This window comes from Camelus bactrianus, chromosome 2 (assembly GCF_048773025.1).
Source record: "Camelus bactrianus isolate YW-2024 breed Bactrian camel chromosome 2, ASM4877302v1, whole genome shotgun sequence".
Lineage (NCBI taxonomy): Eukaryota > Metazoa > Chordata > Mammalia > Artiodactyla > Camelidae > Camelus > Camelus bactrianus.
In genome coordinates this window covers 102,241,204-102,267,025 of record NC_133540.1, presented here as the reverse complement: position 1 = coordinate 102,267,025, position 25,822 = coordinate 102,241,204, and the positions used below count along the sequence as shown (strand labels likewise).

Sequence of the window (25,822 nt, the reverse complement as noted above, 5' to 3'; positions counted from 1 at the left end):
TCTAGAATTGGTGTGTATGTGGTGGTTGAAGGTATTCTGGTCTTTACTGCATGTAAGGGAGGTGTTATTTTATTCATTCATCTGTATGTGCATTCCACAAATTGATAGTGGAAGTCTACTCTGTGTCTGTTAGTGCTCTAAGCCTAGGTTACATCCATGGACAAAAAAAGAAATTCCTACTCTGCTGAAAGGGGAGACAACAGTAGCTCAAATACAAAAACAGTTATATATTGATAGAAAATGACTTAAGAATTCTATGAAAAATGGAAGGAGAATAGAGATTGCGAGGCAAGTCTGTGTAGAGGGTAGAGTAAAAGGGGAGAAGCAATAGGTTGGAGAGGACATTGGGAGGCAGATACGTATGGCACTGGTGGCTGTTATTATAATTAAGATGGGAGCCTTTAGAGACTTTTAAATTGTGGAAATGTCAGGTTTTAACTTGTGTTAACACGACAGGTAATAGTGTTGGACTAGGTGATAGTGGTGGAGGGGATGCTGAGTGGTGAGAATCCAGATGTATTTTAAAGGTAGAGCCAACAGAGTTTGCTGACTGACTGTATGTGGGTCGTGAGGAAAAGACAGGACCCAGGATAACTCAAGGCCTTTCAGGCTGAGGATCTAGAAGGATCAACTTGCAGTCAACTAACTGACAGGGCTAATCTGTAGGGTGATCAGGTTTTGGGGAGAAATATCTGGAGCTCAGTTTTGCATGTGACACCATCTGGAGATGAGCCCAAATGGAGTTGAGCTGCCCAGGTCCGTGCTGGAGGGTGGTTACGTGGGGGTAGTCTAGAAGCTCTCTTCTGATGGCTTTGGTTTTCTCAGTAAAATAGAAACACAGTCATCAGCAGGAAGGAAGTTGAGAGGGAGGTATGGAGAATTGAGAAGAGAGCCTGAAACAGTTGTCTGTCAAAGTGGGAAAGTGAAGAGACAGAAATGCTGTTGCGATTGGCGCGTATGGCCAACTCGTGGTTCATGGTCAAGAATTTAAGGTAATCTTAATCAGGGACATTATGTATTTCTCTCAACCACTTTCAACTTGTAGGTACTGGAACAGGATATATGGAGATTTACTATAAAGGCTCTGAATGTAACTAGGTTCAGGGTTTTGCAAAGACAGAAGTGAAAGAGGAGCTAAGAAGTTGAGAGGATATACAAGGAACTGATAGCTGTGTTGACCACAAAATTCAGACTGTGTAAGCAGGGAAGTGAGACCAGGCAGGAATCAGAGGCAGGGAGAACATGGTGGTGGGTCAGTTGCTTATAGGTCCCTGTGGGATCAGAGGTTATTGAAATCAGGGTGAAAATGAATCATTTATTTTTATTATTTTTATGTAGTGTATCATGTTTCAAATGTATGGAAAGAGCTTCCTATCGAATGCATCTAATGAATTTGTTAAACTTAACTTAACACAAATATTTGAATTTATTTGTTAACTTCAGTCTTTCTAATGAAGCATACCTTTGGTATTTTTTCCTTCTCAATGACTTAAGTTCTTTTTTCCTTACACTTGTCCTTTTCTTTCTCCCAACCCTCACTTGCTTTGGGAGGCTGCCGGATGCTGTGTGCTTCCTGCCAACCTGTTGCTCAAGAGTTTGTCTGCCCAGTATCAGAGCCTTCTAATAACTGCAGAGGCTGTTACTCCATCTGAGATATTTGGGTTAGACTTGGGCAGCCACTTAACCAAGCTGTGTCACTTGGGTGAGTTTCTCACTCTGAGCCTCAATTTCCTCGTATTTAAGTGGGGATAATAATATCTACTTTGTTCTAAGGACTAAAGTTAATATATATTTATCTGTAGCACAGAACTTGACATGTCTTTATGAATTATAGATATTGTTAAGACCTTAGGTTTATTGAATTGATAATGTTTTATTAGAGTTGAAGAATCAAATCTCAAAAGCATACAATTCTGTTGTTTCAGTAACACATTGTTCTAGGAGCATCTAGGATTATCAGTGTCAAAATATGGTGTTAATGTTTGCTGCCATTGACATTTTAATATGTGTTTATGTTTTTTCAGCTTATTAAAGAATAAACTGAGACATATTGGGAACTCACTATGAGTATAGTGAGATTTTTTTCCCAGTAACAGAGATACATGCATGTAATTATAGCATTTTCCCTGTCTTTTTGCTGGCTTCATTCAGTTTTGAGCTAAAGCATCAGCCAGAGTAACTCGTTTAGATGTGTGGTCCCTTCAAGAAAGATGAGGTTTGTTGAAGAGAGACAATGAAAATTTCAGTGACTGAGTGGGAGGTGTGTGTGTGTGTGTGTGTTTAGGCTTTATTCTCACACAAGAGAATGGAGGAAGCTTTTTATGTTTAATATCAGTTTGGTAACACTAAGAATGGGTCACTTTTTCCAGTGTAAGACAAGGCATGTATATACCATTATATTTTATACCTCTGTCTTTCAAAATAAACATACTGTCTTTGAAAATTCTAATTTGACTCTTCATCAGCAATGATGTAAGCCTGCCACTCTTCGCTGGGGAGGATCCCTTCCCTCAGCCTGAGTTAGAGACTACTTCTGTCGTATGAAACAGTATATTGTATTTCTGTCTGCTCAGTAAGAGTGTCTATTTTTCAGGTCGTGGTTGTTGAATGAATTGGGATTGAGTGAGCTTGCTTTCAGCACTCTTTTCCAGAAAAGGGCTATGTGCTGGGTGGAGTTGACCTTTCCCCATTCAGCATCCTAAAAATGACAAAACTGTCACAAAGATTTCTTTGTTAGTGGTCAAGGATGCTATGACTTTGTTTCTTATCTACCTGTATAGCACTTCCTTTCATAATAATAATCACCAATTATCAAAAGTAATTACTTTAGATCGATGTTTTTGGTGACGTAGTACCCTTGCCTGGCCTTTTGTTTTTACCTAAAATATAGACTGTATGCTTCTACTGAAGATTTAGTTCAAGAAGTTCAGTTAACAGAAAATGTTAAACAGCATGTAGAACTCCCAAGATGACTTTATTTGGCAAATCTGATTCCTCCCACCTAATGAATAGCCCTGAGGATTATGACTTTATTATTCAAGAGCCACACTTTTTCCACTAAATAAATTGACCCTTGTCATCACCAAAGCGCATATCAGATACATCTACAACTGTCCATATTTATCTTCTTTTCCAAAGATGATTCAGGGTGAGGGAAAATACTTCCTCCTTTTATAGATAGGACTATAGTTACGAAGAGAGCCATGCCGACGTGTCACCCTGACACCTGATGCAACAGAGAAAGCAGCAAAGATGTCAGATGATCTCGCTACCATCATTATTACCCTCAGATAAGGAGTTGACGTAATAAGCCTCTTAGAGAGTTGGACGAGTCAGAGATGGTCCAGATTGGAGCAAGCCCAAGATTATCAGGGCTCACTGTGCCTCAGGCTGGGTTATCTGTGGTTGATACACAGCACAAGGAGGCGCGTAACATCCTGAGTCTATGGCAAAACAGTTCTATCTTATTCTCAGAAGCCCACCGCTATAACATTTCCCTATACTTTTTATTGACCCTGGTAGATAGTAACTTCTCTTTCTTCCAACGATTGGAGCATATAAGAACTGTGATACTGTGTTGGTACTTTTTCATCATGGTTGAGAAGAAGCTTCTAAATCTGTCAAGGCCAGGACCCATTGTTCTCCCTCGCTGAGCTTTTGGAAGTGTTGGTTGAAATGGATTGTAACTCTATTCGACCTACAGAAGGAGTCAATCCTGAAGCCCTCGTCACCAGCCTTTGGGGATTTTTGTGTAAACTAGACCTTCACTATTATTGCAGCCTTCAATGAGAGGGCCTGCTTGTATCAGCTGTCAAGTCATTGGTACATCGCCTTGGTCTATACTCTGAAAGGAGATGGGCTTCCCCAAACCATGAGGGATCTGTAATAAACTGATCACTCTCACTTTCAACTTGACAGTTTGAAATAAAGTTGCTTAGAGCAGTGGTTCTCAGAGTCTGGTCCTATGCCCAGCAGCACCCGCACTGCCTGCGAACATGTGAAACATGTAGATTCTTGAGCTCCAGCCCCGACCTGCTGAATCAAGACTCCAGGTGTGGTTCAGGGCATTCTGGTGCGTGCTGGAGTTTGACAGCCAAAAAAAGAGCATCTTGAAATGACGTTTTTCTTTTTAAGACAAGTGAGCTCATGTATATATTTCAAGTTGTTTGTTGGCTGGTGATGACCTCAGACATTTTAAAATACTAACCAGGTCCAAGGAAATTCATTATCCTGTATTTACCTTTGGTAATCTGCCCTGCTACGAGCTTCATTATTAAGCATTCATTAAGGGATATGTCATTTTAGGTACGCTCTCTTACCAGATAACTTCAGTTTTTCATATCATCTAGAAAAAATAGACTACAGTTAGAAATAATTTAATCCTAAATGATTGTATTTGATTATTTAAAATTTTATATGTAAATAGTATTGTACAGTCAAAAATTGCATGCCCTGGGTTCTGAAACCTCTTGGACCTTTTGTTTCTTCCTCTGAAAAATGGAAATGAAACTCCACACCAAGTTGTGAAATTTAAATAACATGTGAAATGTATTTCATGAACAGTAACAATCATTACAAAAGTGTTAGCATTGCTTAGAGAACAAGTACTTAGTTCATATTTATTTACATTTATTTCTGAAGTTAAATGATTTTATGCTTAAAATTGATAGCTTGTAGACTTCAGAACATTTTCATTATTGTCAATTTTTTAGCTTCTGTGAGTGAAAGGAATATTGGATCATATAGCATCATGCAGACCTAGTGCTGAGGGCAGCATTAGACTGTTTCATAGCTATTAATTACAGCTTGTTTCTTCAAAAAGTTTAATTAAAAAAATTATGAATCAGTACATTTTCACTGTAACAAAGAATAGGAAGAAAAGTTAAGTCTCTTCCGATTCCCTTTTTATTCCCATCTTAAGATAACCAGTATTTGTAGCCTCATGTGAATTGTTCCATACTTTTATCCATATCGTTGCAAAGGTGTATAAATGTACGCATATCCAGGCAGTTTGTGTTAAGTGAAGTAAGCCCAGGCCAGGCCAGTTGTAGATTCAACAACGCAGTAAGAAATTGAACTTAGACCTGTGAATCTGTAGTACAGTGAGACGGCCCTTGGTTACTAATCACTAGACCCTGATCTGATGTGGCCCCCTCTTCCAGCCTAAGAATTTGAAAAGGCAGTGGGCTTGTGTTCCAGGTTCTTGTGACCCAGCAGCCTCGTCATTCCCCACAGCTGACAAAAGTACTAAACGATCTTCATGAGGAACCAGGCAGGTGATGGGAGCTGTACCCACTCACTTGTGTCCTAGATCTTTGCACATCTTGTTTACTGATTAGGCAGTAAATCAAAGGGAAACTTAGACTGTGTCCAAGTTCCCATTTTCCCCAGTCTTTGAACCCAGGTCAATCATTCCGGTCTGTTCCTCAATTCATTTTTACAAATATTGGATCATTATATTTATATTTCTCTGCCATTTGTTTTGTTTTATGTTTTGCTTCAATACATAATAGTCATCAGTCCAGGTCAGTGGTTGGAAAGATGACATTTTTAATAGATGCATAATAGTCCATCATGTGGCTAATGTTATAATTTAGTCAGCTGTTCTCCAGTTGAAAGATGTTCACGATACTTCCAGGTGGTTGTTAGTACCCCCAAATAAAACAACTATAATATACATTCTCGTACATTTACTTATGGGTCAGACTCCCCAGAGTGGAATTGCTGTATCAATAGCTATAAGTATTTTAAATTTTAAGGGATACTGTCAATTTTTTGAGGGGGAGTGGAAGATTGTAGCAATTCACACTCCCTTTGCCAGAGGGTTTGTTTCTCCCTTTCCTCATCAGCACTGGTTATAGTTATTCATTTTAATGTTTATGAATAGTATGGATAAAAGCAGATGTCTCCATGATAGCTTCAGTTTGCAACCCTCTGGTGACGAGTGAAGCTGAATGTCTCTTCATATCAATTGGCCCTTTGAATTTCCTCTTTTGAGACTTGCTTATTCATCTTCTTTGCCCAATTTTATTGGGCTTTTCATTTTTTTCTTATAAACTTGTATGAATAATTTGGATATTAGGAATATTAAGAGTTTGCTAGTTACTATGAGCTGCATTTGTCTCTTGATTTTTTTTTTATGACTTGTACCATATAAGATAAATAAATGAATAAATTGTCTTTCCTCACTTCTTAGGAAAGTTTTTCCCAGCTAACAATAATAAAATATTCTAAATTTTCTTTTGGTAACTTTACTGTGATTTTTACATCTAAGATTTTAATCTATCTTGAGATTTGTTTCTTAATTTAAAATTTATTAAATTTTAAAAATTCACTAAAATATTTTAATACAAATCTATTTTTAATGTAGAAAGTTAGGAATTTTGCTTTCTTGTTTCCAAGATGGATGACCATTTATTCCAGAGTTAGTAAACAAATTACCATTTTCCCACTGAATTGAAATTCCACTTTTGCTATGTATTATCTTCCTATTTATACAGGGATCTACTTTTGGACCTTCTGCATTAGTTTTCTATAAATGACCACAAATTTCTGGCTTAAAACAACCCTAGCTCATTACTGTATTGTTCTGTAGATCAGAAGTCCAGGTCCAGTGAGACTGAGTGTTTCACTCACCTCCTCAAAGACTGAGATTAGGGTGTCATCCAGACTGAGTTCTCTGAAAACGCTGGGGAGGAATCCACTTCCAACCCTATTCAGATTGTTGGCAGAATTCAGCTCCTTGCGATTGTAGGACCTAGGTCGCTGTTTCCTTGCTGGCTGTCGGTTGAAGATGCTGTCAACCCCTCAAGACCATGAGCAGCCATTCTTTTGAGTTGCATTTCATTTGCTAAATTTTATTGAGTTTTTCCATCAATATTCACAAGTAAAATTAGTTTATAATTTTCTTGTGGCAGTTATAAAGAAGTTCATACATACATATTTTTAGTACATACAGATATTTATATAATGATTATTGCAATAAAGCATTTTTTCTACCATATAATTGCCTTGCTGTGAAATAGTATTGCAAATTGGGTGTGTGTAGCATTTAGTTTGTATTAATCTCATATCCAGTCCCTCTCTCCTAGTGTTAACATGTATTAAAAATCTTGATCTTTAGGATCTATGGTCATATTAATTAACTTTAAAATTCTAGATAAAATGCTAATGTCAGTTCCTTAAAGCAAGATGTCCAGAGTCAGGTGGCTTTTGACACTGCATTTCTGGATAAAATTAGGCTTCGAGTGGCCATGCTGAGCCCAGGAACATGCAGTCTTCTTAGCACAGTTAATCTTTAATGGTATTTTTCCATCACTAACCAACAGCCAGTTTGTTGTAATCCAAATTTTCACATAGTAGTAGTTTGTTCTTAAACTAAAGATGAAGTTAGGAATGGAGACTTCAATAAAACCTGTGTAAACTATAGCTTTGTTCTTTGTCCCTATCTTTAAGGACTCACTTAGGACTAATGTATCCAGATTTAAAATATTCTTTCTTGTTCTAACTGATAAGAATTGATCTTTAAGCCCTTAGTTCTTGGTATGTTAAAATTTTTTTTGTGTGAATTTTCAAGGCAGGGTTTCAACCACTGACAGAGTATCAGGTCAAATAAAGCATGGGACAGTTTGGTTTATTAGCAGAAAACCATGGCAAATCAGCTCTTCGAGGAATGGGTTAAATCTTAGAGTAAATGAATGATGTTCTTGAAAGATCCTAAAAATGCTTCACAGTAAGTTAGAGCTTTTGTCTACGAAGTTGCTCTCTTTACCCCGGGAACCATCGGGGCGGGGCGAGTGGTATTGCTCTGCTCAGCTGGTTGGTTGCCTGGCAGGCTCTCCAGTTCAGTGGAGGGCAACCTTGCTAAAGCTGCATGTGACCAGGTGGTTGAGTGTGAGCTACATACGGTTTGAGAAATTAAACATAGATGAGTAACTGAGTATAGTTGTTAGTATCAGTACTGTGCATACCAATTCTCAATGGATACTCATGAATAAATCCTGGGTTTGAGAGAAAAATGTCCCAGATAACCACCACAGCTGCTAATCTTTACTTAGAACTTACTAGGGTTCACACACTGCTCTAAGGGCTTTACATATATTAACTCACTTAATCCTGACAACAACCCTTTGATCAAGGCTAGCTGGCAAGTGGAGGTGGCGAGAATTGATGTCGGCATCTGGCTGGCTCCTGAGTCTCTGCTCTGAATCACTATTTACTATTTATTGACCTTATAAATTTATATCCAGTAGGAAAGGAAATAATGATTTTCTGAAAGAGTCCTTCAGGCCCGGAGAAGCAGATTCCTTCTGTTAATAAAGGTCAAATGATGCAATCACAAGCTGAAAGTGATTGCTTCTGTCTTCTCAAACTTTGATCTTTTCGTTTTGCTTCGAATGGAAGGGAAGCCAGGCTGAGCTGTGAAAGAGGAAACGGGCTGTTTTTGTTTCCATTTCCCACACTACTTGCTGCTGCTTTTCTGTAAAATTCAATGATCAGCTGCCGCTTGTTGATCATCTCACTTTGGCCAAGCATTAGACTCCGCGGAGTCTGGAAAGGACTTAGCCGTGTTCCCTGACCTTAAGAACGAAGCCACCCGCCGCGCCTTGCAGCAGGTACAGTGACGGCACCGTGCTCGGGACTGTAACGGGCACAGAGAAGGGAATGCTTTACTGTGTCTCCTGTGTCACTCCTTTTCAGTCTCCCCCACTCTGAGGTAAAGCTAGAACAGTCTAGAGGATGAATAGGGGCTGGCATGGTGAATGGGTGTATGATTGACCAGCCTTCCAGAAGGAGGGAGCAGCATTTGCAAAGGTTCAAGGTACAGGTTATACCTGGCAATCTCCTTAATAAGTCACCTGGGTGCTTATTAAATTCCACCTTCATGGGCCCCATTCTGTATCCTCTGAATCAGACTCTCCAGAGGAGGAGCCTAGGGGACTGTGATTAACAGGAGCCCTAGGGGGTTCTTGTCAGGGGGAGCTTGGAAAACATCACACAGGTGGCATACGGTTTGTTCATGAGCATAGAATGAATTTCGGGGAGAGTGGCTGAAGATGAGATCAGGTGGTATGAAGGTCATTTTATGTCGTGCCTATCTTTGGGGATTGTTTGAATTTCTATTTGTAGCCTACTTAACACTGCTTGCTTCTCAAGTATCAACAGAAATGTTGAACGAAGCATTTACTTTAGACTTGGACAACTTTATTTAATTTGCAAGCAATGTATCGAAAGTTTGGACTTCAGCCCAATTTACAGGGTTTCCAACCTTGACTTATTTATGCTGAGAAACAGCCAAGGAGGAGAGTGGGGAAAAGAATTAACATTGTTTATCTCCATTGTGCCCCATGACTCATAAAGGTGTCTCATCTCATGCGTTGGCAAGCTGAGGCCAAGAGGTTAATTATGTCGGCCACAGAGCTATTAAGTGATGCAACTGATCACTGGGTCGATAGAGCAGAAGGAATTGATTTGTCCAAAACTGGTGATCAGAGGGCTCACTCACTCACTTAAAATAGGTGAACTGGAAAATGCAGGGTTTAGGTCGGGGTATAGTGAAAAAGCTTCTGACGTTTGTTACCATGTTAACATAAATATGTGCCCAATATTCTGTATTTTTTTCTTTTAAAAGAAGCTAATTTTCAGTATTTCATGTGAATTTATCTCCATTTAAAAATTTTTGTCCTATATTCAAACAATTTAAAACAATATGTTTGCCAACACTGTGATGCCCAGCACATCACTGGGTAGAATTTCGCTTAAGGGCTGCTGGTGTGTGATTCTAGATGAAATAATCCCTAAAGGCTATGCTTTAACATGTCATGGTTCTTGCTGATTCGTGATGAGGTATGATTTACTGTGATTTGCCTTCCTTTCATATCTTAAAGAAATGGTTCTCGAATATTTATGTAGAAGATTAATAACAGAGCCGTCTCTAAGTATCAGTATACTTTTAACTTTGCTAGGGGAATGTGGAAGGATGAAAAGGCCACTTGCTTCTGGCTTCTTGCTACTGGGAAAAGGGTTGCCCTCCCCTGAGCCTTCCAGTCCAACTGCTGTTTTTCGGTGCCTTTCTGCCGTAAGAGGAGCTCAAAGTGGATCCGTCCACTTGTGTGTACACTTTCAACCCATGTGGAGCCACATGCAACCAGTGTCTTTCCAAAGGATGTAGAGCAGCAAACTGATGGACCTTGAAAACAATTCAGTACAGCTTGGCCAGTATTAAAATGAGAGAGGCTGAAAAAGAGAATTGAGTAGAAGGAAGATGGCATGCCTTGCAAGTAGGAAGGGTAAGAATTGCTTTGTGGAACTTTTGTTTCAGGTCTTTGTGTGTATGTGTATCCGTGTTCCAGGTTGCATCATAGAATGTATTTCCCACCGACCTGACAGTTAACTAATTTTGAAAGCGCTGAGCTAGAGTAACTAAGTAGATCCCTGGTCAGTCCTTCTCAGTCTAAGATGGTATAAATTCTAGGCTGGAAATTTCAGAGGATGTTTACCACGTATTGATTACCCATGCACGTGGTCTTTTTTCTTCAGTCCCTTGAAAACACTAACAGATTATCATGTGTAGATCAGTCCTTTGATGAAGCATCAGTTTTCAGGAAAGAGCGGCAGTGCTGAACAGAGGGAGAGTCATTACAAGATGGTGAGCTGCATGGCCTTGGAGAGCAGGATGAGACTGTGGCTGAGGGAGGATGCCGAGCAGGGCAGTGAGCCAGCCCCAACTCTGTCTCCACTGAAATTCCTTGAGAATGCAAAGTGGGAAGGGAGAAGACAATGTGTGAGTGAACAGAGCACCTAATGCAAGTTTACAGGCATTGAAAAGGCACAGGGGAAGGTGGACCTACGAATACTTCGGCAATGAAATGTTTTCCATTTGTACATTTGCCTCTTTGGAACTGAGTGAATGGAGAAAGATAAGGTTCTTGAGTAGGTTTGTGAAATGAAAAGCTGATTGTTTTTGTGAGCCAGTGAGGATTTTTGCTAGTGTGAGTTTGTTGGATACACCATGAATGACCTGAAGTCAACACCTCCCACGTACAAATCATTTCTAAGTTTGTGTTCTCAAGAAGTTGTATTACAGAATTTAAAAAATCTAAGTAGAATCTAGATTGCTGTATGAGATTGTGGATTCTAGAGGGATACATACTCCTATGTCTTAATAAGAATTTAATTGCAAATGAGAACTCTTTTAAAAAGTTTCCAGAAATAAAATAAAATTGTATTAATTTCAGCCTTCTATAAAAGAGGAGGTTTGTCATAATGGTCACCTGATGGGATGAAATGCGTGAAAAGCACATAGTGCTCATGTTAAGTATTTTACAGTATCCGTTGATTCACTGGTAAAGCACTATCTTGTGTGCTTACTCTGGGGGGAGATTTCTGGATATTTTATGACCTACTTTAGTAACTCAAGCTCTCATTACTAGTTATAGGTTATGAAGCTGTTTTTACATACAGTTGACCCTTGAACAATGCAGATTTGAACTGCAGAGATCCACTTATACTGGGATTTCTTTCAATAGTAAATATTACGGTGCCATCGGATCCCAGTTGATTGAATCTGCAGATGCATAGGAACTGTGGAAATGGAGGGCCAAGTACCAGTTATGGGTGGAATTTTTCCTCTGAGGAGGGTGGGCACCCCTGAACAACACCCCATGTTGTTCAAAGGTCTACTGTATTGGAGTGAACTGGAGTGAATACTAGGCTTTTTGAATTACTTCAGAGATAGATTTTTTTTTTAAATTATATTGAAGTGATAGGGTTGTTTTGGCCAATCAATGTGTATCGCTATCTGTGAGCAGATAAATTTGAGAGAGCAAACTCCAAAAGACAGAGACCTGATAAGGATAGAACCTTTTTTGCCTTGGTTCCGTCACTGGTATAGAAGTGCTAAGACTGACTTCATGGATGTTTTCTCTCGCTGATGACAGAGGCTGCGTGTTGTGAGTCCAGTGTCCAGACAGACACCGTTGGCGGCCATTGTGTTCTTCCTATTAAAAGTGACTTTCTGCCTCTTCCTTGTTTTTCTTACTTTACTTTAGATCATATAAGTTTTAAAGCTCTGATGGACTCTTGTAAGATTATTATTTGGATTCAGCTTATTTTCTGTAAATACAGTGATAAAGTGATGCTACGTGACTGTGATCTCTTGGCTGCTCCAGGACCAGTATAGAGGAGACAAGTGTATGGGCTAAATGGATTATTAAAAAATATTGATTGACTAGAATTACGAGACTAAGACAAGATCTTCCAGTGCTGCTAGGTAATGATGTATGACTCATGATCCATGAAAGCTGGTTACAATCTTAATGTCCTTAGGGGAAAACTGTTCATTTCTGATTAGTTTAACACTTTAGAGAAAATAATCAATAGACATGTTATAAACTTAGAATGAAGCTTAGGGAGGAAACAAACTTAAATAATTTGCCCAGACTGCTTCAGTACCTTGAACACTATTTTGCACCTGAAATTACATTTTTTTTTTTGAAGTATAGTTGATTTACAATGTTGTGTTAGTTTCTGGTGTACAGCATAGTGATTCAGATGTATATATACGTTATGAGTGGCCTTTTAGGTGCTCTCTCGTCACTTAGGTAACCAGGTAATCAGCCCACGGGGGCAGATGGTGTATGCTTTATTTTGTAAAGATTTCGTTAAAATGGAGGTCCAATGACTGGCTTTACTTTCACATTTATACCTTGGACCATTGGGTCATTTGTTTACTGAGTATAGAAAAAAATGAATTTTATTATCATTACTCTTTTCAAGACTTTCTGGAGGCTAACGAGGAGTGTTTTAGTGGGATTTTCTTTGTTTTGCTAGATCACCGACACAGCGTGGATCTCGCCACGTTTTGGACATGACTGAGCTTCTCCAATGGGCCAGATATCACTGGCAGCGGCTGGTCGGTGGGACACCCAGGGAGGACGGTGAGAGGCCGTACAACTATTTCTCTCTGCTTGCCTGCGGGGGCAAGCCCTCTCGGACCCCCAGAGTGGCGGGAAAGCACCGGGTGGTTGTCCCCCACCTCTGGCCCTTCAAGGACGAGTATGAAAAGTTTTCTGGAACCTACGTGAATAACAGAATACGGACAACAAAGTACACCCTTCTGAATTTTGTGCCAAGAAATTTGTTTGAACAATTTCACAGGTACTTTTATTTTTTGGAAAAAAAATAGAATGTCTTTGTCATTCTAGTTGGTATATAAGATTTTTCATTTTCGTAATATTATATTTGCCCTAAGCCTAAAGCTTACGGTGTTATCTTTGACGATTCTGGTGGAATCTGTTGTGAAACAACGACCCCTTACATTCACAGCACTTTATAATGAGTAAGATGCTTTCTCTTGATGAGAGAGATACTGTTTTCCTTGCATTACAGATTGGGAAACCAAGTTAGACGCTGTGGTTTAGCCAGTGGTGAGAGGACGAGCCTTGAGTCTTCTTGCTCTTGCTTTTGTGTTCTTTCCATGAAACCATGCTGTGTTTTGATTTTAGCCTTTTCTTCTTGATAATAGGGGGAAACAGCTCTGAAGCAAACCAGACGTAAACTGTTATTAGGTGAAACAGCAACGTAATTCAGTTTACTATGTTTATTGAAGCCATCCTGTAAGTTCAGGCACTGAAGGAAATGCAGGTCTAAATGGTGCTTCTTTGCTTATGGAGTTTTATATTTAGCACAGGAAACAAGATTTGAATACAAACGATGAAAAGACATAGTGGATGTGTTGAGTGTTATAAGCTACCAGCTAGTAGGGAAGCCTCGAAAAGAGGAATAATACTATTAGCTAGAGCTGTAGCAGGGAAGTGGCATTTGAACTTAATTATGAAGGGTGAGATATTCAAGGCAGAGTTGTCTGCAAAGCACGCTTCAGATGGAGGAAGGAAGGAATATGGGTAAAAGCAGAATGGCAGTAGCCGAGATTTGCTGGAGGCCTGGGAAGTGGTCCTCTCTGCTAACACAGTTAGAGGCCAACTGAAGGCAGAGAGAACATTTAGGAAGATGCTGCATATATCCTGGTGAGTTGTAATGGAGACCTGGACTCAGAACAATGTGGGAGGGAAAAGAAGGGCCATCTATTACGGATACTATGGGTTAGATGTAGGGAATTAAGTGAAAGGAGTAAAAGATGATGTGAACAGGTTGAGCTGTGATGACCAGGAGGATTAACAGAAAAAGTAAAGGCAGGAGTCAAAAGAAGCTTGACTGGAAGATTGTTTTGTTTCGGGAAATGTTGAGTTTGAGCTGCTAATGTGAGTATAGAGATTCTCTGCATTCATTGTTCATTCCACGTATCTTCCTCCTCATTTTTCATACTATGTTCATCCATATACATTTATTGAACAGGGAATATGCTTAAAATACAGATGTGAACTTGTTGAATTAATGGCTTTAAATGCTGTGGGTGTTTCTGTCTTGTATGGAGTTTGTAATCTAGTGCACTTGATGGAATTAGGATGTGGAACTTGAACAAAGTTCAGTGCCCAGCACTATAGAGTTGGATGCAGTTAACATGGAAATAATTGAAGCCACAGAAGTAGCAAAAAGGGCTAAGAAAAAGATGTCAGCGTGAAAGGAATTGGAGATAAGGAAGGAGAAGTGTGCATAGATTATTTTGAGAAGTTTGATCAATGGGAAAAATAAGTGATACAAATTCAAGGGTCATGCAGGTTTGAGATTTCCTTTATTTCTTGTAAGGAAAGAGGCTGTTTGAATTTATCTTGGGGGCAGTGGAGAAATATTTGAATATTTAAAATAGAGGAATAGAAGTTCCTTAAAAAGTGGTTCTGAATAGCAGAGTTGGTCTCAGGGGGAAGTAAACTCTCAGTTTTTTCTACTTATTTTGAGCCTTGTTTGAATGTAATATTTGGACAAACAAATTAACTTCTGAAAGTGAGAGGTGGTTATTGGTTTTTTTGTTGTTGGTTCTGTCTTCTGTTTCTACAGTACGTCAATTCTGAATTCCCTTCAGTTTTTTGAACTTTTCAAAAAGAAAAGAATACTTCCTATTGTGCTTTATGTGTTATGCTTTATATTATGTGTTATACAACTCACAACTGTCACACGCCAATATTTACTATTATATATTTAATAAAAACGACCTCACATTTGTTAAAGTACCCCCAAGCCAGGTGGCTACAGGGGTAATGAATTGTTCATTCAGATTTGTTAGATTTTGCTGGTTCTCTCGGTTTAATAGCATCCAGAATTGACTGATAGAAACTTGTCGGTGGACCGTAAGGTGTTTTGCCTCTTTTGCTCCAGGCTTTGATGTGATTTGTTAACCCCTTGTTGTGTGTGTTTGGGTTGCAGAGCCGCCAATTTGTATTTCCTGTTTCTAGTTGTCCTGAACTGGGTGCCTCTGGTAGAAGCCTTCCAAAAGGAAATTACGATGCTGCCTCTGGTGGTTGTCCTTACAATTATTGCAATTAAAGATGGCTTGGAAGATTACCGAAAATACAAAATTGACAAACAGATCAACAATTTAGTGACTAAAGTTTACAGTAGGTAAGTGTAACAGGAGCTGTACTGGGGAATAACATGTATCATTTAGAAATATGCAGAATGCTACTTTTTTCCCCCTTAGGTGTGACTAGAACCCTTTTGGGGGTGGGGTGGTATTTTCAATTAATATTAATTGAAGTCCTACAGTGAATTCAATCCAGGCATTATAGGAAAACAGTAATGGATATGCCATTGTCAACCCAGGAGCTGATAAAACCAAAGCTATAATTTAACCATAAATGGGATTGAAAGAATTAAACTTCAAACTCTAAGAAGGAAAACAAGCAGATAGTTTTAATCCTAGATGCTACAATTTGGGATTAAGAAGAGGATGGGGTATGGAAAATATGAATGGATATGAGAACAAGATGGGATATGAGAAAGAGAAGGCAAGTTTCCTGTTGAGGAAAAGAACTGTGAAAAATGGAGAAGAGTGCTCTTTTTTTGTGCACAGAAAGCTGGAGGCCTGTAAAACCCTTCCTGTTGCAAGAGCACCCGAGGGCATTCATAATAGGAGGTCTTTCCAGGAGCATATCTGCTCTGCTGGAGACTTGTATCCCAGTATTTATGGCATAGCAAGCCTGTGTAGCCAAGAAGAAAGCCCATTCAGGTGAATTTTCAACCATGCTGTGTGTATCCGACCACATTTACAGATGTTACAATGCTAGTGTCCAGAGGCAGGTATTTCCAACACTGTGATGTATTCCTTCAAGTCATGTGCACGTTGTTTGTGGGAAGCAGGGGATGGTTTGAAAAACTGGGATTGTAGTACATATCTTGTTTTTTTCTAATTCCTTTAGCCTAATATTACACCATAAACACTTCCCATGTCTTTATCCTTTAAGAAAGTATTTTTAATAGCTGCAATGCCTATAATATGACTAAGGTAATTTAAACATTTCCCATATTTATATAATTTTGAGAATGTATGCTTCAATGAGGATTCTTATACAAAAGTGGTAAAGATCTATTATTATTTCTGCATTATAATTAGAAATGGAATTACTTGATCAAAGAGGGGGAATCTATTTCAGTCCTTATTTGTGTGGCTTTTATGAAAATGAATTACAAAGTTTATAATGTTAATTCTCTGGAGTGCCCTTTCATGAAAAGTGTATCCGCTTCTTTAAAAAGTCATTATTGGAATAGATTCGTGGAATTCTTAATCTAATATGTTAACTGCTTTACAAAGAGTTTTTGGTGTCGCTTTTTTCCATTTGAGAGTTTGGAAGGTTTATGGAGTACTCTGGGGTTAGTGAGTATGTTCACTTGGCCTGAGGGGAGTAACCAAGTAAAGGGACAGTAATGAGAAATAAAAAGTTAGAGAGGGAGTTGGAGGCCTCCTGTGGAGGGACTTCATCACCAGGCTGCTGCTTAGACATTGAATGAAAGAGTTCTGCAGAGAAACAGAATGAATAGGAATAAGATTTATTATAAGGAATTGGCCCATGGGATTACGGAGCCCAAGAAGTCCCACTGTCTTCCATCTGCAAGCCGGAGTCCCCGAAAGGCCAGAGAGCCAATGGTATAGATCCTGGTCCAGGTCTGAAGACCTGAGAACCAGGAGTGTTGAGGGCAGAAGATCAGTGTCCCAACTCAGTCAGTCAGATAGAGTGAATTCTTTCACCTTTCTGTTCTATCCACGCCCTCAGCAGATTGGATGATACCCACTGGGGAGGGCCACCTGCTTTACTCAGTTCAGCAATTCAAATGCTAATCTCTCCCAGAAACATACACAGACTTACCCAGATAGAATGTTGGACCAGATATCTGGGCATCCCGTGGCCCAGTGAAGATGGCTTATAAAATTAACTGTCGCGGGTGTTTTCCTTTAGTGGTCCAGAATCTATCTTTTGGGGAAATAAGTAACATGATAAAAGTTGTGCTTTAGGAATATCAGTCCACTCGGGTCGTGAGAATGGCTTCCATATAGATTTGCCTCTGCTACTCAGTCCAGGGCACTAGTGGGAGTAGATGCTAAGTACAGGAAGAGATTCATAGAAGAGCCACTGTGAAGAAGAACCCAATGGAATTTAGTGAACTTTGGTGATTTTTTTTTTTAAGCTTCGGAGGATAAAAGTACCACTGATAGAAATAGGAAGCATTAAATTCATCTCAGGTAGAAAGGACTGGAAATGATAACAAGACAGGCATCCTAGTGGAAATGCCCAATGGACCAGTAGGAACGTCTTATAGAATATCTGGAAGGAAGGAAAGGCTACAGAGAGAAATCTGAAAGTCGTCAGTCCATTTAGAGGTGATTTTGAAGTTAGGAGTTTGACTTAGTCCTCGAGGGAGAACATGTGAAGAGCTGAAAGATGAGCTTTGAGCACAAAGATAGCACCCATTTCAGCCTTTGGGAAGACTTCACAGGTCCCCTTGGACAGATGCTGTCGCCCTTCTGAGATCTCTGAGCATTTGGCATATTTCTTGGGTTCACCTCAGTGCTGTGAAACACACTCAAATTTATAAGGCATTAATTCTAAATTTTTCAGACTAGAGATTCTGTTCTATTCTACTTTCCAAGTCACAGTAAAAAGATACCTAGGTTTAAAAGTCTAGTTTTATAATACGCTAGTATATTCTGAATAAATGTTAGGCTCATTTGACTGACCAAGAGTTCAACCAGATGACATAAGTTTTTTGTGGTGGTTGTTTTGGGAGAAAAATAACTCAGAGTCTTGTCCTAATAGTAGAATTGTCTTCAATTTTATATGAACCAGTGATTAGGGAAGGCTTCTCTGAAGAAGTGGTGTTCAAGCTGAAAACTGTAGGATGAATGTTGTTCATTATTAGAATTCTTCAGTGGCTTTCCCCCCAATTTTTTAAAGACCTGTAAAGAAAACAAAATAACAATTTTTCCCCTTTATAACATGATTTGGAAATAAGGAAAAATTAGTTCTTTTTTCTTAAATAAGGAAATAAGGAAAAATTAGTTCTTTTTTCTTTTACTCATGTCTACTCTAAAGGGAATCAGAAAAATTGATGTATAGAAAAATGAAAAAATAGTAAAAGCCCATGGCTTTTATTTTAAAGTCATGGAGCACTTTACTAAAACAGTGCTGTGAATTATTCGATGACATTTAAATGCTTATTATATGCCTGGGAAAGAAAGGTGAAATGTTGGTAACAGTCTCTGCCCTCAAAACATAGCTGTAGGGAATACTATTTCACAGTGATTATATGATGAACAAAATCCATATTTTGACCAATTTTAAGATAGCTAATGCCAGATTTAGTGAATGGAAAGAATACTTCTTATACATATTTTGAAGTACAGATTCTTGTACATAAATAATTGCTGATTTTCAGTGCCACTTTAGAGCTGATACTGTGTGTATTTGCTTTTCTAGGTTGCTCCAAAAAGTTCTAATCCTGATTTTCTCTGTAGTTGTGTAGCCTTGGGCAGATCACGTAAACTAGCTAAATTCCAGTTCCCTTCATTTGAATAAAACAGTATAGGACAGTATGCATAGTACCTAGCCCTTTCTAAGTGCCAAGTAAAGGGTAGCTATTGTGATTATTGTAGGTGAATAGTGACTATAAGCTAGAGTTTTTGTCGCATTATCAAGTCATTTAATCAATATTTGAGAATTCCTTAAAACATTGTATGATTTTATAAATATTAAAATTGCCTAATGGAAGACCTGCTATAATTTTTTTTCCCCCTCAGGTGTCCTTTTATACATAATTTGGATCTATTTTAGACAATTTGCATATAAATTTATATGAGATGCAGTATTATTCTCAACTGTTTTGAGGTCTAGTCCAAGATACCACTTTATGATTGCATTTATTAATAGAATTGGGTAGCTCTTTATGTCTTTTTATTATATCCTATTTAATTGGCTTTTGTTTGGTGTTGTAGAAGAAATAATGCCTATATTCTACCCCCCCCCCCCCATTTGTTCTTGGAACAAATTTTAAAAGTACAAAGAAGTAAAGGTGGGCTATAAGACCATGCATTGCTGGTGTAAATGAGTTAACTTAAATTCCTATGAAATACAAAGAAATTACTTTAGAGGACAAATTATTTCTCAGAAAAATTAAGTTGAAAGTATGGGGCCATTAAATTTTGCAAGCTTTTGGAAAAAGCATATTAACATTTCTGTGCAGATAATTTAGTTCTTATTTGTAATAGGTAGTCTTTCACAAGGTGTTTAATTTTCTTTGGGAAACTCTCATTGGGAAATAGCAAATGTCACTATAGAAATTAAACATTTAAACCCTGTTATACCCCAATTAAATTAGAATGAACTACTATAGAAAACCTGACTTTCTTAAGATTGCCTTTAAAATGGCAGCCTTTTGTAAGGTTTTAAGGTTAGCTTCAAAGATAATAGAAGTGTGTTGAAAATAGAACTATTAATCATCCAACAAATCTAAGCGCCTACTATATTATAGGCACTGAGCGATTTAGAGATTTAAACAAACAAAAAAAAATAGATAAAATGCCTGCGCTCCAGGAACTTGCATTGTTTTCTGATCTTTAAACATCACCATATGGTTGATTTTAGGAGTTTAAAAATACTAGCTGATATTTATATTTTAGGACCTTCCCATAAATCCATAGAATTTCGTGGTTCTTGAAATGAGACTAAATACCAGTGTCCTTCTAAGATATTAACCTAATTTATGTGTGACATTTTTCAGTGCAGTGGTTCTTGAGATTCACTTTCTAATACACTATTGAACCATGTTTTGTTTGGTGGTCATTGGTAAGTTACTTTAGCTGGGAGTAAAGACTAGTATTTGAGAGGTGGGCTCTGGAGCTACCTGCCTTGTTTCAAATCCCAGGACTGCTAGGAAGTACGGGACCTTGAGCCAGTGACTTAACCCGTCAAAGCCAGTGTTTTCTCATTTATAAAAGGTGCGGGAGTGGAGCATAGTACATTCATAGGACCAACTACATAACACTGATAGAAAAATTAAATGACTTAAATATAAAGCATCCAATAAATCTTAGCTGCTCTTGTGTCCAATGATTATCCATTATTTGCTTATTATAAATTATTTCTAGTATTTCATTGGAAAAATACTAAAGATCGTCAGAAAGAAAAATTCATAATTTCACCCTTTCTTGCTTTAGATTTGTTAAAGTAAGAAGTAGAAGTCCACATTTTCCACCTTTTATCCAGTGGAGTCACTGTCAATAACATGTATTCAACATGTATTCTTCCTAACTTTTCCCAATGCTTATGGAGCAGAACTGTGTGACATGGAACTTTTCAAGAAGCAGAAAGGATCTTGAAGTTTGCCTGAAGAGGGACTATGAGAGCTGTATCCTGACGCATGAGAGTCATACAGAAGCCCAAGTATCCAAGCAGATGCAAAAAAATTCTAGTTGTACTTTTAGGCTGTGTGAGAAGAAGGAAGTCCTTTTACTAGTTCTAATTTAATTCTCTACCAGGAAGGAAATATGGCCTCATTTTGAGTCTACCATGATGACAAATTTTCAAAGCTAGTTAAAACTGGCAGTGAGCATTGTCACTTAGCTTGTTGCTTTCACCCCGTGCCTGTGTCCTTATGCCTCTGCTCTCAGCATGAGTCCTCTCACCGAGATACTGTCCCACCTTCACCTTACTCACCTTGATCATCCTTCAGGACTCACCTCTTCCAGAGCTAAATGCCCCAGGCGTTTGCTCCCTTAGTGGCCGGTGCATACCTCTCTCTTATGAAGTAGCTGCTTGTGTCCCTCTTTGAGATTTTGACCATAACTTCTGTAGGGTGGTGACCATATCTTAATCACTTTTGTATTCTTAGCACCTAACATGGTAACTGGCATAAATTAATATCAGTATATGTTTCCTGCCCTGAACTAGCTAGCTGTTGAGGAAATTAGCTATTTTATTTTTAATCCTGGTTATGCACCCCAAGTGGGGAAAAGTGAAGTTAATTCAGTTATACAGTTGGCTTCGTTTGAATATTGTTCCAATGTAGATTATGGATATTTGTCCCTTAGATGAATTCTACTTCCTGTATTTGAAAGATAAAATCCTTAATCCTAATATTCAAGTCTGTCTTGTCTCCCTACTTTCACAAATTCTCAGCACAGCTTTCTTCATAGAAAAAGTAGAGGTCGTGGTAGCTCACAGTGAAAAAAAAAATGTGACAACGAATATATGTATGTTCATGTATAACTGAAAAATTGTGCTCTACACTGGAATTTGTAGAGGTCGTGGTAGCTCACAGTGAAAAAAAAATGTGACAACAAATATATGTATGTTCACGTATAACTGAAAAATTGTGCTCTACACTGGAATTTGACACAACATTGTAAAATGACTAGAACTCAATAAAAAAAATGTTAAATAAATAAAAATATATAGCTACCCATCTCAAAAAAGAAAAAAGAAAAAGTAGAGGTCATTAAGCATGAAGAGTGTATCTCGGTTCCTTCTTACACGTCTTCACCTCCTCTCTTCAGACGTTACAGGAAGCATTAACTTCCCTCCTTGTAGTAGTGATCCCTTCATCTGTATTCTTAGTTCCGTTCCTCTGTGCTTCTCCGCAGCCTCAACCAGCACCCCCCACTCTGTCCTCTCTCTTCTACTTGCCTTCTGCATGGCTTCTTCCCTGCATGTTATGTGCATGCTCAGCTCTTTCATCTTTCTATCCTTCAACTTTCCACTGCAGTGGCTACTCTCACCCTTTATTCCTTTCGTAGCTAAACTTCATGAAATATTTGACTTCTTTACCTTCCAATCATTCCCTGATTCACTGGAGGTCTCACTCCCTTCTTCACTCTCCCCATCTACAGTTTCACACTATCAGCTTGATAGCAGACATCCTAATAATGACATACCACAGGCATGACCTCTTTGTGGCTTTTTTTTTTTTTTTTTTTTTTTACAAATGACACCCTTTTTGAAATTTCCTTTTTTATTTTTGTGACAACACTTCCTGTTGGGTCTTCTTTTACTTCTCTGTCACCTTGAAGTCTCTTTCCTTATCTGATGTCATATCTCATATTTTTCCCTAGTGTCAGCTCCCCTCTACGTACCCAGGACTTCTAAATTTATATTTCTGCTCATGAACTTCAAGTCAGAATACTCAAATTGCTGGACCACTTCAATTTTATATCCTACTTCAAATAAAAACTTTCCAAACTAAATTTATTATCTTCCCTATGATGCAACCAGTTACTTCTAAAATCTGGGACATGGTGAAAGGCATCATTCATCATACAAGTTAGAAACCATAGTGCCATCCTTGATAACTTCTTTGCATGTAATAAGACATAAAACTTGATTATCTCTAGTACCCAAACATATCTTGATTTAACCTCCTTCCATCCATCCTTTGCTACTACTTTAATTCTAACCATCTTCATCCCTCCCTTGAATTATTTCAGTAACTTTCCACTAGTTTCTTGGCCATTCCTATCCCTAACTAGCCTGCCACCCAGCAGTCCATCCATTACTCTGTAGCGAGAGTTAGCAAGTACAAATAGAATCATATCCTTCTGTGAACCTTTAGTGATTTTTCCCTCGTCTATGGAATGAAATCACTGATCCTAGGTATGGCAGTAGGACTGAACCTTCAAAATACTGCCTCTGCCCACCTTTTTGATCTTACCTCTGTTACTTCCCTCCATGGAAGCGTGAACAAGTGTGTACAAACACTGGGGGAAAAAAGACTGATAAAACCATTGATTTGCCTTTCTCCATAAACTAACAAACTCACGTGTAATTAAGGATTTCCTTTAGTTGGATTCAACCAGATGCATTAGATATTTTGGGAGAATGTGTCCTGAAAATGTTCTTCTTAGGTAGCCCTTTAAGCTAAATATATCTTGAAATAACTAATGTTATTCTGTATAGGAGAAGTTATACAAATATGAGCTTAGAGTGTCATTTCTATTTAATATGATACATTTATTTTTAATATATAGGCCATATAGCTTGGACTATAACTATCTCCCAGGGTTCTTTTGACAATGAATTTGAATATTGAGCTTCAGAAATGTAGTAGAAAATAAATCCTTACTTTTAAAATAAGTACATTTTAATGACAAATAACTAATATTCGATGATACAAATTTCCTGATTTTACGCTAAGAAAAATGCTTTGTGGAGCCTAATTCATGCCATTGGTATGAAAGGGCATGAGAAATTTGGCAGAAACTTTAACGTGAAGCAAGGTGTTTAAGGCAAATCAACCTCAACTGATGTCTTTCCTTTAGAAAGAGTTGAATATATAGATGGAAAACTACACCTTTGAAAAGGGTTAAAGTTTGCCATTCTCCTTCCTGGGGATCAGCTGCAGCCAACTCAGGACTGTTTTAACTAACAGTATTTCTGTTAAATGATAATTAGAGGTGTTAATGTGGTGGTACAATTTTTAAAATGTTGTGTCTGGGTATTTTTTTTCAATTTTCTTTAATTTATCCATCCTGTCTGCCACATGGGAAGCTCTCTGAGAGCAGCTAATACGTCTTGTACACTTTTGGATCCTTGACACCTGACCAAGGACAGCATACAGGAATTGCTTCATACATGAACAAGCCTGCCCAATGTTCATTTTCATTTTATTCCAGGATTACTCAAATAGCATAATGGTTCAAAATCTCACAGGAAAAAATAACTGAAAAATATGTTTTGGCAGCCTAGTAACTCAATTTTCAGATGAAGCAAGTTGTGGCATCTAAGTTTTACCAATTCTCTGTCTTTCCCTTTTAGCATTTGATGGATTAAAATTCACCCTCATACTTTAAATTATATACTAAAATGTAAAAAAACACTATAACACAGGAACTATATTCAGTACCTTGTAATGGCCTATAATGAAAAATAATGTGAAAAGGAATATATAGATGTATGAATGAATCACTGTGCTATATACCGGAAATTAACACAATGTTGTAAATTGACTATATTTCAATTTAAAATTCTTAAAAAATATATGTATTTTGGGCTTAATATTCTTTTCAATCTTTTATTTTCAACTTCAGGAAAGAGAAAAAATATGTCGACAGATGCTGGAAAGATGTTACCGTTGGGGACTTTATTCGCCTTTCCTGTAACGAGGTCATTCCTGCAGATATAGTGTTACTCTTTTCCACTGATCCAGATGGGATCTGTCACATTGAGACTTCCGGTCTTGATGGAGAGAGCAATTTAAAACAGAGGCAGGTGGTTCGGGGATATGCAGAGCAGGTAAATAATGTGTTTTCCTCTGGTAACATTAACGTTTTCTTTTCAGAAGATGACTGAGCTCATTTTCACCTGCACAGAAAAAGAGATTTTTAAATTCATTTTTACCTTTACAAAATGCAATCCCAGAAGGCTTAATCCGGTTCCAAATATCAGTCGAGATGTGCTGTATTTTATAGGTAACAGATATAATGGCTTCAAGGTTCAAACATGTCAATCTGGCAATCATATTTTTGGAACTGAATTTAAGAAACCTAGCAAATTTTGCAATTTGGAAAATTTTAATTTTGCAATAGAAATGATCAACTTCTAATTTATTTTTCTTAATCTTGGATTTTTATATGTTACATTGTATTATCAATTGGTCATTGTTCATAAAATCTACAATGACTTACATACCAAAGCCTTTTAAGACTTGTGTAACTTCTCATTCCACAGAGCTTCTGACCCTTCCCCATAATGTGGTAAGGGAAACAAGAACTTTGAAGTTATATTAACACAAGTTTGAATGAATCCCAGCTCTGCCATTTAATTACTGTGTGACTTTGGGCAGGTCTCTTAAACATTTTATTCCTGTTTCTTTATCTTAAAATGGAAATGATGATATCTCCCCAATAGCATTGTTGCGAAGACTCAGGTGCAGTAGTATATATAAAAACGTCATGCATAGCATCTAAAAACAGGTTTTCCTCCCCTTTCTCTGGAAGCACCTGTGATGAGATATTTTAAAATGTAACTTTTTTTTTACTTGAACTGCTGTTAAGTCAGATTTCTTATATGTTATACACTAAAAATATTTTAGCGTACTAACATCCTTATCTTCGGTAAATTCCATCTTGTCACAGTAAGTCCATCTTTCTCCCTAGAGATTCTTTAGATCCTCTGTGATTATTACGCTTCTCAGCTTACTGTCATTGCCACATTTGTAAGCATTCTTGTACCTAAAACATTGGTAAAAATCTTATACAGCTTGGAATTCTGCTACATACCACTGAAGACCTGCTTTGAGGGTGATACCAGTTGATTAATCAGCAAACTTTGAGTTCAGTCAAGGCTGAGCTCTCCAGAATCTGATGACCTCCATTGTCATCTTGGTTCTTAGCACCTTCTTGTTTTGAGACCTTCAGCAAATTACTGATCCTTTACGTGTGGCT

The 25,822-nt window shown here is 38.0% G+C and overlaps 1 protein-coding gene across 3 annotated transcripts in view; it reads left to right on the top strand.

The window, feature by feature from the left end:
• ATP10D (ATPase phospholipid transporting 10D (putative)) overlaps positions 1-25,822 on the top strand; it is a 94,064-nt gene that overhangs the window by 11,427 nt on the left and 56,815 nt on the right. For all 3 annotated transcript variants that reach the window (XM_074348344.1, XM_074348342.1, XM_074348347.1), the window contains exons 2-4: positions 12,832-13,158; positions 15,322-15,516; positions 24,467-24,671. In XM_074348344.1, the coding sequence (XP_074204445.1) occupies positions 12,869-13,158; positions 15,322-15,516; positions 24,467-24,671 (690 nt within the window). In that variant the 5' untranslated portion in view covers positions 12,832-12,868. The remainder of the gene's footprint in view (positions 1-12,831; positions 13,159-15,321; positions 15,517-24,466; positions 24,672-25,822) is intronic.